This window comes from Urtica dioica, chromosome 10 (assembly GCF_054948205.1).
Source record: "Urtica dioica subsp. dioica isolate 48M chromosome 10, U.dioica_male_clone48M_v1_H2, whole genome shotgun sequence".
NCBI lineage: Eukaryota > Viridiplantae > Streptophyta > Magnoliopsida > Rosales > Urticaceae > Urtica > Urtica dioica.
In genome coordinates this window covers 16001202-16017746 of record NC_142765.1, presented here as the reverse complement: position 1 = coordinate 16017746, position 16545 = coordinate 16001202, and the positions used below count along the sequence as shown (strand labels likewise).

General features: G+C 39.0%; 1 protein-coding gene across 2 annotated transcripts; it reads right to left on the bottom strand.

Moving 5' to 3' along the window:
- Window positions 1-272: 272 nt before the first annotated feature.
- On the bottom strand, window positions 273-2232 carry LOC149383543 (uncharacterized). Of its 2 annotated transcripts, XM_089628156.1 has the most exons (3): window positions 2131-2232; window positions 1919-2065; window positions 273-1030 (listed from the first exon to the last, which is right to left on the bottom strand). In XM_089628156.1, exons 2-3 carry the CDS (start codon window positions 2056-2058, stop codon window positions 580-582), a joined length of 591 nt encoding a protein of 196 aa, XP_089484282.1. In that variant the 5' UTR covers window positions 2059-2065; window positions 2131-2232; the 3' UTR covers window positions 273-579. The 2 variants fall into 2 exon arrangements, with proteins under 2 accessions (XP_089484282.1, XP_089484281.1); XM_089628155.1 differs by having other exon boundaries at window positions 1919-2231.
- Window positions 2233-16545: the final 14313 nt, after the last annotated feature.

Sequence of the window (16545 nt, the reverse complement as noted above, 5' to 3'; positions counted from 1 at the left end):
TGATGTAACATGATTTTGAAATTCTAAATGGAAGATTATGGAGATGAAATCATTATAGAATCAAACCTATCTTTCTATAAGCTTTCCAATATATGTTCATTTACAAAAAAAAATTGACATCAGACTAAGAATTAAATCGGGCTACGAGTTTTGACTGAGGAAGACTTTTTTTCCACGATTTTTAAAAAGTTGGATAGCTTGAGAGAGGTTTTAAAATCATAATCAATGAGTAGAAGATAGATTCTCAAACAGTGGAAATTTCAAGCTCGAGAGATGAAAAATGGGTCCAAGGCTCTTCCGATAAATACGATAAGTTGTGACGGTCTGTGAAAATGGGTATATCACATAAATGCATGGGCAGCACTTTTGAAATTCGGGTATGATACGCAAGAATGTCAAATACCCAAGCGAAGCATAGCAGTCATTATTCTAAACTGATCTTCTGGGATGAATTTACAATCAAGGCAGTGAAGAGAGTCATCTGTGCAATATGTACACATGAGAGAGAGAGAGAGAGGATTCAATTTAAGCTACCAAGTTTGCATACAAAGGTCGAAACTTGATGAACCAAACCATGTTTCAATATGAAGCTATTCCAACACCACCAACACAGTCATTTGGATTCGTCCCGGGTCCACCGACATCGACCCAGACCTCGTTCAAACGGTCGGTGAACTTGAACGGCGAACTGTACTGGGCCACCGTGTATGCGGCCCCGCTCCGGGAAAAAGACGACCCGTCCAAGCTGGCGAAGAGCCTCTCGGCCTCTCTCCCGATGTTCCGGTCTCTCGCGAACCCCGAGAACTTCCTCACGGCTACGCAGTGGGCTTCGGACGAAAAGGGGCTCAGGCTCAGCTCGGGTAGCGGCAGAGGCGGGTCTGCCTGGAATTTCTCCGGCAAGAGGAATCTCACGGAGTCGGCGATCGGGCGGCGAGAAGAATCGGGTCCGGGCACGATCCTCGTCAGCACCGGAATCGTCATTGGGATTCGAGAGGAGTTCAGGTTCGCGCCTTCGATGTACTGAAACAACCTGGTTTGATATGATCACAAATAGCACCAAAAAGATTCTATAGTCTGTTTAATTGCTTTGAGTTGGAAAATGTAAAACAGAGAATTGTCTTGGGTTCAAGATTGATGAAAAAAGATTAGAACTTTGGTGTGACTTGGGTCAGAAGTGTAGATTTTGAGCTCGAAGTTGGGGTGTTTGGTTCAAGAGCATGATCATAATTGGTTCCAACTTCCAACACAAATCACACAACAAGATTGAAATCAAATTCATTACTTTTAGTAGGAAATGAAAAAAAAGTCATATTGTAATTGTAAACAATGAAAAGGTTAGAGCTTTGGTTTGAATTGGGTGGAATATCAAGAGCTTGATCACTATCAACTCCAACACAAATCACACAACAGATTGAAATCAAATTGATTACTTTCAGTGAGAAATGTTTAAAAAATTGTAATATTGTAATTTGCAAAGAACAATGAAAAAAGATTAGAGCTTTGATCGAAAGTGTAGATTTTGAGCTCAATTTGGGGTACTTGGTCCAAGTGCTGGATCACCATCGGTTCAACAAAACAATTATTAACAAAAAATGATGGACATCAAATTGATTAAATTCAGTATGAAATGTACGCATTGACAAGAAAAAACTGGTCGACAAATAATGGTTCGGTTAAAAAAAAAGAAAGAAAAAAGAAAGAGAGAGAGAGAGAGATTAAAAATGTGGTCAATTGGGACACTTGGGTTGATAATTATCGATAGGAAAATGTCCAAAAGGTCAATAGTTTTAACAAGGTGGAAAGGGAAGTCTAAATTTTGAGGTCAAGAGCATAAATGTCGATCTTGTTCAATCACCCAAAAAAAAATGTGCAACAATAAAGCTTTATCTATTGATCTTAGCTATGAAAGAAGAAGAACCTGTGGTAGCCAATTCTAGTGGCTTTGGCGAAAGAGAGGCGTGGAATAGAAGCGGACATCCATGAAGATTGGGAGTAGAGTCTGATCTCGAACTCTGGTTCTGAGTGAACAACTTCGTATTTTGGGGTTTCGATTCCCATGCAAACACTGCCCATAACACATATCAATAAAGTGATTCCGAGTAAAGCCATGGACCAACTCGTCGTCCTCACCTTCTCCATTTCTTTCTCTTCTTCGAGTCACGGAGGAGGAGACGAGCTTTACTTTTTTTTTTTTTAATCCGCTTTTTAGTTTGTATTTACAATATTACCTTTTTGTTCTTTTGCTGTTGGAATTTAAGTTGGAGAATTGTTGCAACTAGTTAATTTTTTAGTTTTTTTTGGAAAAAAAAATTGTCAATATTTTATTTTATTAAAAAAATGAAATTAACATGTCAAGTCGAAGTAAATTCAATTAACTAAAACAGTTAATTTAATTTATTTGAGTTAATTTTAATTTATTTCGATTTGATGGAGTATTTTCTTAATAAAATGAAACTTACAATTTTTTTAAAAAAAGAATAGACTATTGAGTTACTTATATAATTGTCCCTTTTATGTTTGTGATAATCTTGCTCCTTTTGTTATATATGTATAGGGAAAGATAGAGAAACCAAACCTCATTTTTTAAATGTTGAACATATAAGGAAAATCAAGTTTTTTGGTATGTAAAAAATTCAAAATACCATTAATTTTTGTGAAAAATTATATTTATTTTGTGTTCATCAACTTTTTACTTAGGTATTCGAAGTTTTTCACTTTACTTCGAAGATTTTGTTAAAAAGTTCAAAATGGCGTTACAAAATTTGAAATAATTTTTTTAACAATGTTTGAAATCATAAATTTAATTTTTATCAATAAATTTTGAAATTTTGAATGTTTTTGTATTATTTTTAAAAGAACAAAAATAGTCAAACTTTTAACGATAGAATTTGAAATTAATAATAAATTTTTCAAAATAAAGTGAAAAACGTCAAATTCTTGGGTAAACAATTGACGAACCCAAAATAAATTTTTACGATAAACTAAGAGTATTTTGGACTTTTTTCATATTTAAAAGCTTGATTTTTCTTGATGTGTTTGATTGTAATGTATAAACTTTTGTAAACGCTCGACCTGTGAATTTGAATAAAATGGGCGAGTTTTAATTCAAATTCTTGTTGCATATGAGACGTCCTTAAATTTTAAATATCTTGGAAAATGATAATATTTAAGGTCGATGAAATTTCGGAATGAGAATATTCGAGTAATTCAATATTATTATTCGGAACATACTCGGAGATATAAAAGTCTCGAGAGTAAAAATAAATTCCGGAATCCCTTAAATATATTCAAGATAACGGGAAATAATAATAATTTTCTCGGTTATTTTTCAAGATTATTTTTAATTAATTAAGGACATGATTGTGATATTTTATTTTAAAAGGACTTATGTGCAACATTTTGAAGGACGAAATTGAAAGAAAACGAGGAAAAATGGTTGTTTTGGGAGAGACGTGTCGAAATGTGGGTGGACCACTTGTGCACACGTGGCCGTGAGATAAGGGTGCTGAGTGGCAAAATAATTTTCCTTGCCCTCTTTCTTTCGGCCACATCACCCCTCATTCTCTCTCTTTCTTTCCTCTCTTTTCTTCTCCTTTTCTTTTCTTCTTCTCTTCTTCTTCCCGTGTCTCTCGCGCAAGAACCATCACCAGAGAAAAAAATAAAAATTCCGGCCCTAAGTCCCACGAGACCGAGCCTCACCGCCATCACCAACACCACCTCGTCCCTCACTTCTTCTTCTTCTTCTTCTTCTTCCTTCCTCTTCTTCGCGCGTCACCCAGCACCGAGCCACCGCGCACGCCTCGACCGAGCAGAGCAACTCCGCCGCGAGCTCGCCGTGACCACCGCCCGAGGAAGAGACGTCGGAAAAGAAGGGTAGCACGCCGAGGAGTCCAAATTCACGAGAAATCTGGTAAGGAAATTGAACCCGAAATGGAGTTTGTGATTTTAGGGTTCATACTTGATTTTGGGGCTTTATGGATTCCGGGTTGAATTGATGGAATTGATCTAGGGTTTAAGAAAAAGATTAAACGCTTCGGGAAGCGGCGGAATTTTAAAAAATTTCTTTTCAAGTAAAAACCGTTTTTACTAACCTAGACAAAGAAGCAAGTACATGTAATTAAAAATCAATATGAGCTAAGAGTTTACTAACCTTTCTTGAAGTTTGAACTTTGAAGAAGCTTTTGGAAAGTTCGCAACGCTCGTCTCCCCTCACAGCACGTCTCTCTTTCTTTCCTCGGCACCTCGAGCAACCACGAAAGTTTCTATCACTAAATCACTCGAAAAGAAGGAATCAGTGAGTGGGCACTTTTAAACACTACGACTTAAGAACAAGTCTTGAAGTCGCAGAGATAAACACTAGGTCGAGTGAGGACCTAGGTGCCAAGACAAGAAAAAATCGAAAATAAACTAGAGAGAGTGAGAGAGGATTTTCGGCCAAAGTTCTAGAGAGAGAGTCTCTCAAATCTCTTAAACTTGGATGAATGAAATGTGAGGAAATGAGGCTCCTATTTATAGGAGAGGTCTCACCTTCAATAAGGTAGTTTCCTCTTCTATAGAATATCACATATTCATGAGCAATTTCCTCTTTTTCCCTTTGAGACACTCGGCCAACGCAAGGCTTCTAGATAGAAGCCTTGATTTGTTTCCTATTTTGTTCAAGGCCTTGCCTTGTCTCTCACTTGGCCGATTCCCACTTTCCTCTTAGAGGAAATTTGTTTCCTCTTTTTCTTTTGGCAAGTATCTTGATACATTTATGCACAAAATAAACTCTCTTTCCTTGGGTATTATGGGCGCCTATTCTCATCTAGAAGGAGCTTCTAGAAGCTTCTTCATTTGTTCATGACAACATGAGAAAAGCCCATTAAGAATTTTCAATAAAATGCTTATGAAATGAAATTAATTCACAAGGCCCAATAATCAAGTTATGGCCGAGTGACATTAAGTCATCAAATGAACTTGTCAAAAAATTTATTGACATTCATTTCATCATATGTCTCAAAAGACAAAAATACCCTTTTGACTATTTTCGTTCTTGTTTTGACTTAGCTTCCAGTTTAACTATTCCTATCGATGTGATTCGTGACAGTGACCTCATGGACCCAAATGAACAAAGCTTGAGCTAAACACTTGGACTCAAAAGTTCACAAACATTTTCCAAGTTTAGCTTAATGCCAACTGATTCCACTAAAGAGGTGACACTGAAAATCTCTCGGTTCAAATGAATTTATTTTCTACTCAAGAATTCGACCTAATTATGATGAGCGGATCCACTGAATATTATCTATGTTTACCCTTCATGAATGTCATCAGCTAGTCGGGATTAACTAAATTACCATTTTACCCTTCTAGCTGTTATTTCCTCAACTCCTTTGTCGCTTGTGAATAAGTTAGAAACAATGTATTGACGAGGAGCTAACAAGTCACATTGTTTCATCCAAAAGAGTCAGGACTCAATTTGGACACTGGCCAGTTCATTTATTCACACTCCAAGGAACAAACCATGATGTGACATACATTGCATTTCAGCAATCTTGTACATGAATTCCATATCTATGAGAACTTCACAAAGTTACTCATGACAGACTCACAACTTAGTACTTCACCAATAGGCCTTGTTCGGAATCACATAGTGAGTCCGAACTTTGACTTTCTCAAATGAGAATACTAAGGTGTGAAATGGCATGTCTCATTTCAGGATTAAGGTAAGCATGATGCAATTCATACATAGTGACTTCGAGACATAAGAGGTTAAATGGTTTGTTCTTATATTGTCTCTAGAAGTACACTGGTCAATTCAGTACCTTCGGAAGATACCTAGAAGAACTATAGAGTCCCCAACTCTCAATGCCTCATAACCAAACATCATAGATTCTTCTAACAATCGTACTGAGGTCAATAGTCCTTTGTGAGACCCGCACAACCAAGTTCTTTGAACGTCATCTTTGGATGATTTTCTCTTGAAAATTAATAAATGAAAGTATATATCTCTCTCGTCTGGGATAAATAAAGGAAATTTTATTCTCTCTCTCGATTTGAATGAATTATGGGAATTCAATTCTCTCTCGATTTAGATAATCAGAATATTCTCTCTATACTCTCTCATCTCGCATCTCAAGTGAAATTCAGAATTTATGAGGAAATTCACAATAATATCCAGAAATCAATAAGGGAATTATGGATTCCGATATTATGAATACAAGGAAGTGGATTTGGGTAGTGCTTTGATTGCACGAGAATCAATGAATTCCGTTTTGAAACTCAACGTTGAACGTTCAGATATCTTGACAAGGACGAGTCAAGAAATAAACTTAATCCTTCAATGATAATATATTGATGGATTTGGATTTTGAATTTTATTCAAGTTAAGGCTTGAGTTTTTTTTTTTTAAATCGAATGAGTTTTGAAAATTATAATTCGTTGAGTTAGCGTATTTATTTGGAAAATAAATACAAACTACTAGGAAATGGGTTTCGGTTCTTAATTAAATCCACTTCAGCCCAATTTTGAGCTAATGGGCTTAATATTTTCGAGGCCCACTTCTAGATCCTTCATGGATAAGTAAGTTATCCTCTCCTTCTTCTAGCTTCTTCTTCTCCATCGTCAACCTGCAGAGAAGAAACGAACAAAAAGAAAAAAAAAAAAACAAACAATAAGAACATACCGACGAACCACACAGAGCAATCACCTCCGATCGATGTCTACCTCGCCATCACCTGTGCTCGCGAGACCTTTGACCACCGAGCGTCGGCCGAGAAAGAGGAGAGCGCCGCCGCCGTGGCCCATCTCGTACACGAGCTCCAACCAGGAAAATGAGAGCCACCGAGCACGGGACTGAGAGAGAGAGAGAGAGAGAGAGAGAGAGAGAGAGAGAGAGAGAAGGATGGGTATGAGAGCTGTTGTCGAGCCTCTGCCATCGAGCCACCTCCGTCGCGGGTCCGTCTGCTGCCAGCCGCCGTCGCGCGGAGTAGCAAATCGCCGGAGAACTCCGATTCAAGGTAGGAAACCCTTTTCTTTTGATTTCAAATTTGTGAAAGATTGATAATTCTGAAATTAGGGATTCGGTTTGGAGTTTTGGGGGTTTTTAGTTTTGAGCGAATTTGATGATATTCACATGTTTGGAGATGGGTTCAATGAGGATTTTGAGTGATTGAGGTGTTTGTTCTTGGTTTTGGACGAGTTTGGTTTTGAATTGGGTCTTGGCCGTGTGATTTTGGTGCTAGCCGTGTGTTGAGTTGATATGGAATCGAGTTTGATTTTGTGACGTGATTCTGAAATTGTTTTACTGGATTGATTCTGAATTTATGTTGAGGGTGATGATTCACGTTGGCCATTTTGTGTTTGTAAGCCTCTGTTGATTTGAATTTGGCTGAAATCTGTAACTGTTCTTTTGGTTGAAATAATATGGTTGAAATAATACGAAATGTTGAGCTGGCCGTGTTTTTTTTCAGAGATCTGAGAACCGGGTCTCGATTAATTTTGGTGTTGTCGAGTATAGTCGAGTTATTATTAACCCCTCTGTTGTTTTGCGAGCGGTTGAGTTCGGTTGGCATGGGCCTCCGTTCTCGAGTCTCAGTGATGTCACAGGTCAACGCCGACGAGTGGGCATTATTTATAAGAGGAGCGTCGGAATTTGTCTTAATTAAGTACAAGAGTCAACGTCTTCGCTCGCGGCTCGGAAGTCGTGGAAGCTTGAAGATGTATTATGATGTCATATTTTAATTGTTTGTATTGGAAATGTATTCTTAAAAGAAAAGTCTTTCGCTTATTAGTGGTTATATAATAATTTCAGGGGGAAATTATTATATCGAGTGTTCTTGAAAAATTATTTATATGCTACGTTCACTCAAGTATAATTTAGAATTTATCGAATAAAGTCAAGTTAAACCAGCGTTTTCGATAAATTGAGCTTTTAAACGTTCCTGAGACTCATTTCGAATGGTGAAATTGAGTTCTAAACTTTGAAGTCAAGCTTAAACCGTCGTTTTTCCTATTTGGATCATGTCTAGTCTGAAAGTCAAGCGGATTTTCTATTTATGACATTTTGAGTCCGTTAAGGATGTCGAGCGAACTCGAGAAAAGTAGTTCATTTCTCTAAGTTGCTAGAGTCTCGGGAGAGTGATCAGATTCTCTAGCCTTGAGTCTTTGTTAAGGTTGATGGTTCTCTGAATGTTCTCGACTTTTGTGTCCTTAATCGTCTGTACGTAGAGGTTCGGCAAATACACTTGGTTAAGACTCTAACGTTACTTCATCTCACAGAAGTTAGTCGAACCAGCACGTATGACAACCTCAAGGATAACGTTCGGAAGGAGGTATATCGGGAAGCACGCAATCCGGGGATAAGGAGTTCAGCGCTCGAAGCTTAAGAGCGACAATAATCCAGGTAAGTGGGATTTAGGTTTGAGGCGCCAAAGGGGAATGGTGCCTAGTAGAATAATTGTTTATGTTTATTCGTTTAATCCTAAAACAAAGAGAAACCCTCAGTTAGACAAGATGACCGAATAAGGCTTCGGCCACTAACTACTAAGATAATGAAATGATAGGGTTAAACGATTAGCGGGTTAAGAACCTTGAAGCCTTTAAAATTTTGTTGAGCTTCTGTTATAGGTTTTACCCCTTCGTCCTGATGAGAGGACAACAGGAGGAGGAAAGACGGTGTCCTCCGGATTCAATCCCGAGAGGAACTGTTCTAGGAGAAGGTCCAGCCTCACAGCTGTCGACAACTCCTTGTAAAATACTTAAAGAGCCATACAGTGAAATTAATAATGTTATTGACGGGCTTTATCCCGATAAGATCTCCTCCTGTAATAAGATAAGCAGGTAGGCTGTAGACAGCTCCTGTAAAACGAAATGAACCCTTGTCGGCAATGTAGTGGGTGGCATTTCCAAAGGTCCTTTAATGGGAAGTCGATGGGTGGCTTCAGGTGAGTCGATGAGTGGCTTACCTGTCCTGAGGAAAATATGGACCCTGGAGCAATCAGGGATTGGTGAGGGTTTGCTCCCATCTACCATACGCGCGTCAAGGCCCTCCTACATGTGCTAGTGGATCCCAGACATTAAAACTTCGGCTTTTCGAGAGCTAGGCTCGAGTTTTCGGAATAGCTTACTCATCTCTCATGAGCGGCTGCGGACTGAAGTGTCGATTGGGCCCAGTCCACTGATGTAAGGCGCCGGGATGCGTGAGATGGATGAGATTTTGAGGGAACCGGAGAATGCCGGATTCCTGAATGAATGAATGAACTTCGATAAGATATTGTTCTTGTTAGTCAGTTAGATAATTTCTTTGATGCTGAATTATCGCTATTCTACTGAGTCTGTTGCCTGCTATTGTCATCTGCATTCGTGCATCTCATGTAGCACAAGGTTAGATATCCTGCTTACTGAGTCGGTGTGACTCACCCCATAATACCCCCTCCTTGTAGATGAAGGAAGCTCAGGCGAAGCGAAAGTGCTAGTCAACGTAGATCTCATGACGACCTGCGGCAAGGACGGATACATGTAGAAAAGACATGTAAGGTTTTATTCTCTTTAAAACCAGTTTGAACCCTGTTTCTAGTCCATTTGATTTTAAGTAAGTATTTTATTAAAGTTTTGTAAAATGTAAACACGCGCTGAAGGCCTAGGCCGTGTTTACGAGTAGCGGTCATAAGTAGTTGTGAAGCATTTTAAAAAGAAAAGAAAAATTTTACCGTATTTTTCTACAAACTACTCATGACTTCAATGCTACTCTTTTCATAAAATGTGGTTTATAAATAATGAATGAGTTAATAGTATATGAGTATAGGTAAAGGTCGCGGTCCGAGGGCGACGGGTGTCCTGCGGGTCGTGACATCCTTTGACCCTAAGATTGGGAATATATCGTTTTAAGCAAACTACGAAGAGTTTGTTCATGCAAATCTACATTTGTCTCTTCGTAAGTTGTTAAGTTTGTTTATGGACTAAAAGACTAAGGTTTTATCATAAAGCTTCAAACAAAGAAAGAATGAATGAACGTTTCAACTTTATTAATGAATAGATAGGCAATTACAAGCAAGAGTCTTCATGAGACTTTATTACATCAAATGTACAATATAAAGACTACAACTCTTCTTGTGGGCACCATTGACAACAAACTCCCACTTGACTCAAAGAAGGTGTGTGTAGTCCTTCATGCCTAATCCCTCACGATGTTGGTCGAAGACCTTGTTCGCTAGGGCCTTGGTGAATGGATCTGCGAGGTTGTCCACCGTTGAGATCTTCTTCACTTCCACGTCTCTGCGCTGCACGATCTCTCGAATCAAATGGTATTTCCTCTCAATATGCTTAGAGCGCTTATGGCTTCTAGGTTCCTTTGAGTTAGCGACAGCCCCACTATTATCACAATAAAGGGCCATGGCCTCGTCGACGTTTGGAACAACTTCCAAATACTTATCCGCTTAAAAATCGGAGTCGGTATATCTCGTCATAGTCAGGTCAGTACCTGAGTATGTAAGCATCAAGTTCCTAGTTCTTCGAAGATACTTAAGAACATGCTTAACAGCAATCCAGTGCTCGGGTCCAGGGTTGGATTGGAAACGACTAACTATGCCAACGGCGAAACAGATGTCAGGTCTAGTGCAAAGCATAGCATACATGAGGCTTCCTACGGTAAAGGCGTAAGGAATCTTCCTCATGTCTTCAATCTCTTGTGCAGTCTTGGGAGACTAGTCCTTAGAGAGTGAAACTCCATGCCTAAAGGGTGTTTGACCCCTCTTGCAGTCTTGCATCGAGAAGCGATCCATCACCTTATCAATATAAGATGCTTGAGAGAGCGACATGGTCCGATTTTTCCTATCTCGGAAGATTTGGATTCCTAGAATGTATGCGGCTTCTCCTAGATCCTTCATATCGAATTGCTTTGCCAGCGAGACCTTAACCTCAGATAACTTACCCACGTCATTACCAATGAGTAGTATATCATCGACATATAGTACCAGAAACACAACTTTGGCTTCGTGTATTAACTTGTAAACACAAGGCTCATCTATTGACTGTTCAAAGCCGAAGCTCTTTACAGTTTCATCGAATCTAATATTCCATGACCTAGATGCTTGCTTTAGTCCATAAATGGATTTAAGCAACTCACAAACCTTGGTCTCTTGACCTCTATCCACGAAACCGTCTGGTTGAGCCATGTAAATGCGCTCGTCAAGATTGCCATTTAGAAAGGCTGTCTTGACATCCATTTGCCAGATCTCATAGTCGAGAGCTGCAGCTATGGATATGAGTATGCGGATGGATTTAAGCATCGCGACTGGCGAGAAGGTTTCTTCATAGTCAATCCCTTCTTGTTGGGTATAACCCTTCGCCACAAGTCGTGCTTTGAACGTCTCGACGTTCCCATCAGGACCCATTTTCTTCTTGTATATCCACTTACACCCTACGGGTTTAATCCCTTCAGGAAGGTCTACAAGTTTCCAGACTTTGTTGACATACATCGAGTGCATTTCAACTTTCATGGCGTCAAGCCAAAGGTTTGATTCAGAACAAGCCATCGCTTGGCTATAGGAAACAGGGTCATCCATGTCGGAGACGGCTACGAGAGAGTCTCCATAAGACATGTACCTGTCAGGCTGTTGAACAGCCCTCCCACTACGTCGAAGTACTACTTGACGAGATTCTGATGAGTTAGGTTGTGTTTCAGTTGGGGTAAGAACAGTTCTTACAGATGAGGTAGAAGCTTCCTCACCCAACTTTTCTTCAAGCGCAATTTTGCTTCTAGGTTTTGCATCCTTCATAAAGTCCTCCTCAAGGAAACGAGCATTCGTGCTAACGAAAGTCTTATCGTCCTCGGGACTATAGAAAGTAAAACCTTTGGTTTCCTTTGGATATCCCACAAACAGGTACAATTCTGACCTACTAGCCAACTTGCTAGTCTTTTGCCTCAGCACGTGTGCAGGGCAACCCCAAATTCGGATACGGCCAAGATTCACTTTACGGCCAGTCCATCGTTCATAAGGAGTACCAGGAACCGTTTTAGACGGAACTTGGTTCAGAATGTAAGCGGCTGTTTCGAGGGCATATCCCCAAAAGGAAAGCGGGAGTGATGAGTAACTCATCATTGATCTAACCATCTCCATAAGAGTTCGGTTTCTTCTCTCTGACACTCTGTTTTGTTGAGGTGTGCCAGGTGCGGTAAGCTGAGAAGCGATACCTTCTTCTTTAAGAAAGTCATCGAACTCTCCAGACATATACTCACCACCTCGATCAGATCAAAGGGTTTTGATCACTTTGCCAGTTTGCTTTTCCACTAAAGCCCTAAAGACCTTAAATACGTTAAAGGTCTCGGATTTATGTTTAAGCAAATAGACAAACCCATATCGTGAGTAATCATCGGTGAAGGTAACGAAGTATTCGTATCCTCCACGTGCCTGTTGGTTGAGCGGACCACATACATCAGAATGTACTAGTTCCAGCAACTCAGTGGCTCTTCGACCCTTATCAGAGAAAGGTCGCTTAGTCATTTTTCCTTCTATGCGGGATTCACAAGTGGGTAGTGAACCTATTGCAGAGTCTTGGAGTGGACCATCCCTCACAAGTCTCTTAATCCTATCTAGACTGATATGACCAAGTCTCAAGTGCCAGAGGTATGTTGATTTTGTTAGATCGGAGGATTCAGAAAGTTTGATCCTCTTTGGCTCCCTAATTAGATCATTATCTATTTCGGTGTCTAAAAGAGAAGGTTTAGTGGGATAGATGTAGAAAAGAGCATTCTTCATACATGCATCAGTGACAAAAGAATTATCAGGAAACGAAATACGAATTCCATTCTTAATGAACTTTAAACAATAATCTTGCTCACGAAGACGAGCAACGGATATTAAGTTCTTCCCAAAGGTAGGAACAAAATAAACATTATTCAAGTTTAAAGTGCGGTCTTCAAAAGACAGCGTCACGGATCCCACAGCCTTCGCAGACACCAGGCTCCCATCACCCCATTTGAAACAGAACTCGCCTTCCTCTAAGCTTTTGGTTTTCTTGAAACCATTCAAGGAACAACAAATATGGTTAGTAGCAGCGGAGTCAAGAATCCACGTTGATACATTATCAGCTACTAAGCATGCTTCGGTAACTAGTACAATACTATGTTCCTTTGCTTTGAGATAGGCAGGACAGTTCTTTTTATCGGCTTTGTAAGGTCTGTTCTTAGTTCCAGAGGCGGAGGCTTTTTGCTCAGTAGCATGTGCCTCTCCTTGATTCCTCTTTCTCTTAGTGAGACCTACAGCAGTGTGAAGTCCCTTCATAAGCTTGGTAACAGTGTACTCTAGCTTGTTTATGAAGTAGTTCATCTTGGAGGTATCAAGAGATGCGGGGAGAGTTTCTAAGATCATATCTATGATATTCTTCCCATCAATCTCAGATCCTAGGATTTCCATTTTATTCAGAAAACTAATGATCAGTATCATGAAGTCTCCAACAGGAGTCCTAGCCTGCATATGACAGTTCATAAACTGTCGGACTGATGTAGCCTTGTTTGAAGCCTTTGCCCTCCAAACATCTCAAGGAGATTGCAGAGCATGTCAGCGGCAATCTCGATGTCACGATGTTGCTCTTTCAGCATATTGTTCATAGATGCCAAAATTTAGCACCTCACAATCTCATCGGATCGAAGCCTGGCCGCTAAGGCGTCATTGTCCTCTTGAGTTGAATCATCATTCGTCAGAGGAGGACACGGGGTGGTGAGTACCCATTTGTGCTTGTTAACGGTAGGTATTATGTCGAGGTTACGTTTCGAATCTACGTAGTTTTCGTCTTCGAGTTTGATCGAGGAAAGAAAGATAGAGAGATGGTTGAGAGACATATTGCCAATATAAGTTGAAACAAGTTTATGATTAGTCTTTGGTTTAGGATTTAAGTTTTATTAAGACTTTTGTAAAATCCAAAGGTGTTATAAACCAAACGATAATTTACTCCCTCAAGAGAAGGCCGCAAAAAATCTCCATTTATAAGTAAATGACACATCATTAATGCTAAGCCAAGACGTCAATACATCTATTTTGACTAGCCACCTTTTAAATTGGTTTGATCACTCACATCCTTTCGCAGAGCCTCAAGGGAGGATTACTAGGGATTGAGCCTAAGTGTGTAACCAACCACTTAGTCCAAAAGATCAGCTTTGAAAAACAATCCCCCAAGGGGAGGCCTTGTCATCATTGCATCACTCTCGGACGTAGCTCATTGAGCAATGATCGAAGCAATAACGCCTTGGAGTACTCACATTTAAGTGAGGGTCGCAAGAGCGGCTCTTAGTCCCACGTTATTGCATCTTTCATTAGTGTTGGAGATCGTGGGTTACAAACAACGAATATAACCCTCCCACTTAGTTTTTGGAGATGGTTCATCGACTCTTATAAGTTCGGAATCAAATTTCCTAGTTAGAGAGCGACAGAGCGGACAACTAGAAGAGAATCCTAGATCGACATGTTCAGAGCAGTATTAGTGCATAAAGGCACAAGGTACATACTCGATCTTTTCCTATTTTCTATTTCGGGAAAGTGCGTGAGGGAAGTGTGAACTTCAACTCACTCGAACACTTGAAAGTTTGAGATTACACATCTTTTTATTTTTCGGCTTGTTTACAAGGAGACCTCCCACTCAAATTTTCAAGAGCATATAGATTTTGAACATATGTGATATAGATATAGTTCTGAAAACATTTTGAAAATTTATTTGATTTGGATGACAAAATATTTTTCAAGTTTGAAAGTGAAAACGGTTTTTCAAAATTCAAACTAGTTTTGTAAAAATTCAATTTCAATTAAACTTTCAAAAATCAAAACATTTTAATCTTACACATCATGTTTATAATCATATGAAAAACATTTTTGCTCAAGAAAATTTTCTCATTAGAGTTCTATAACTCATGGTAGTGGGGTTTGAAAATCCGGATTTCTAAAAAACTGGAGTTTCAGACAGCCGCGTACCTCGGAGTAAAATCGCCATATCTGGCGGCTCCGATGTCCTTTTGAGCCGAAGTGGCATTGGATAGAGAACAGACAGAGCTTTAATTTGATTCAAGAATCATTAAATTTCAATTTCTGAGCAGAGAGTTATGCCACTTTTAATGCGGGTTTACTCCAGCTCGAAGAAAAATAAATAAATTAAAGTTTGGTCCTTTTTAGGTGCGAAAAAGAATCGAGTGTAACGGAACATTTTAAGATGTTGTTTAAAGCTTCTATTTGTGTTTTATTAGCAGGGTAATAACATAGAATAAAAGAAATAACAACAAGCATAAAACGATTCAAGTAAAAATAAGAAACTAGCAAGACATCAAAACTAGTCACAAAATTTTACTCGAAATTTCTCAAACCTTTAAAACACGTTTTTCAATATAAAAAATTAAAAACTTTTAGAACTGATTCTAATGTGTTTTAAAAACATCCCAAACTCATAGAAAATCAACATGCTTTTTAATTTAAAGACAAGAGCATTAAATTAAAAAAAATCTAAGATTACAATTCTAACTTGTCACAAAATTAGTAAACTTTCGAAAACGATTTTCAGGCTCATAATTTTAAAAACATGTACATGCATCTCTTTGACCATAGCTCTGATACCATTTGTTGGAATCAATCTAGGGTTTGAGAAAATAATTAACGCTTCGGTAAGCAGCGGAATTTTAAAAATTTCCTTTTACAAGTAAAACAGTTTTTACTAACCTAGACAAGTGCAAGTACATGTAATTAAAAACCAATATGAGCTAGAAGTTTACTAACCTTTCTTGAAGCTTGAACTTTGAAGAAGCTTTTGGAAAGTTTGCAACGCTCGTCTCCCCTCGCAGCACGTCTCTCTTTCTTTCCTCGGCACCTCGAGCAACCACGAAAGTTTCTATCACTAAATCACTCGAAAAGAAGGAATCAGTGAGTGGACACTTTTAAACATTACGACTTAAGAACAAGTCTTGAAGTCGCAGAGCTAAACACTAGGTCGAGTGAGGACCTAGGTGCCAAGACAAGAAAAAATCGAAAATAAACTAGAGAGAGAGAGAGAGGATTTTCGGCCAAAGTTCTAGAGAGAGAGTCTCTCAAATCTCTTAAACTTGGATGAATGAAATGTGAGGAAATGAGGCTCCTATTTATAGGAGAGGTCTCACCTTCAATAAGGTAGTTTCCTCTTCTATAGAATATCACATATTCATGAGCAATTTCCTCTTTTTCCCTTTGAGACACTCGGCCAACGCAAGGCTTCTAGAAGCCTTGATTTGTTTCCTATTTTGTTCAAGGCCTTGCCTTGTCTCTCACTTGGCCGATTCCCACTTTCCTCTTGGAGGAAATTTGTTTCCTCTTTTTCTTTTGGCAAGTATCTTGATACATTTATGCACAAAATAAACTCTCTTTCCTTGGGTATTATGGGCGCCTATTCTCATCTAGAAGGAGCTTCTAGAAGCTTCTTCATTTGATCATGACAACATGAGAAAAACCCATTAAGAATTTTCAATAAAATTCTTATGAAATGAAATTAATTCACAAGGCCCAATAATCAAGTTATGGCCGAGTGACATTAAGTCATCAAATGAACTTGTCAAAAAAT

Bases quoted from the DNA above. Each gene is read 5' to 3' on its own strand.
- LOC149383543 (XM_089628155.1), bottom strand. From the start codon at position 2,139: ATGGAGAAGGTGAGGACGACGAGTTGGTCCATGGCTTTACTCGGAATC. The intron at 1,031-1,918 runs GTTCTTCTTCTT...ATATCAAACCAG, and splicing joins ACTAGAATTGGCTACCACAG to GTTGTTTCAGTACATCGAAG.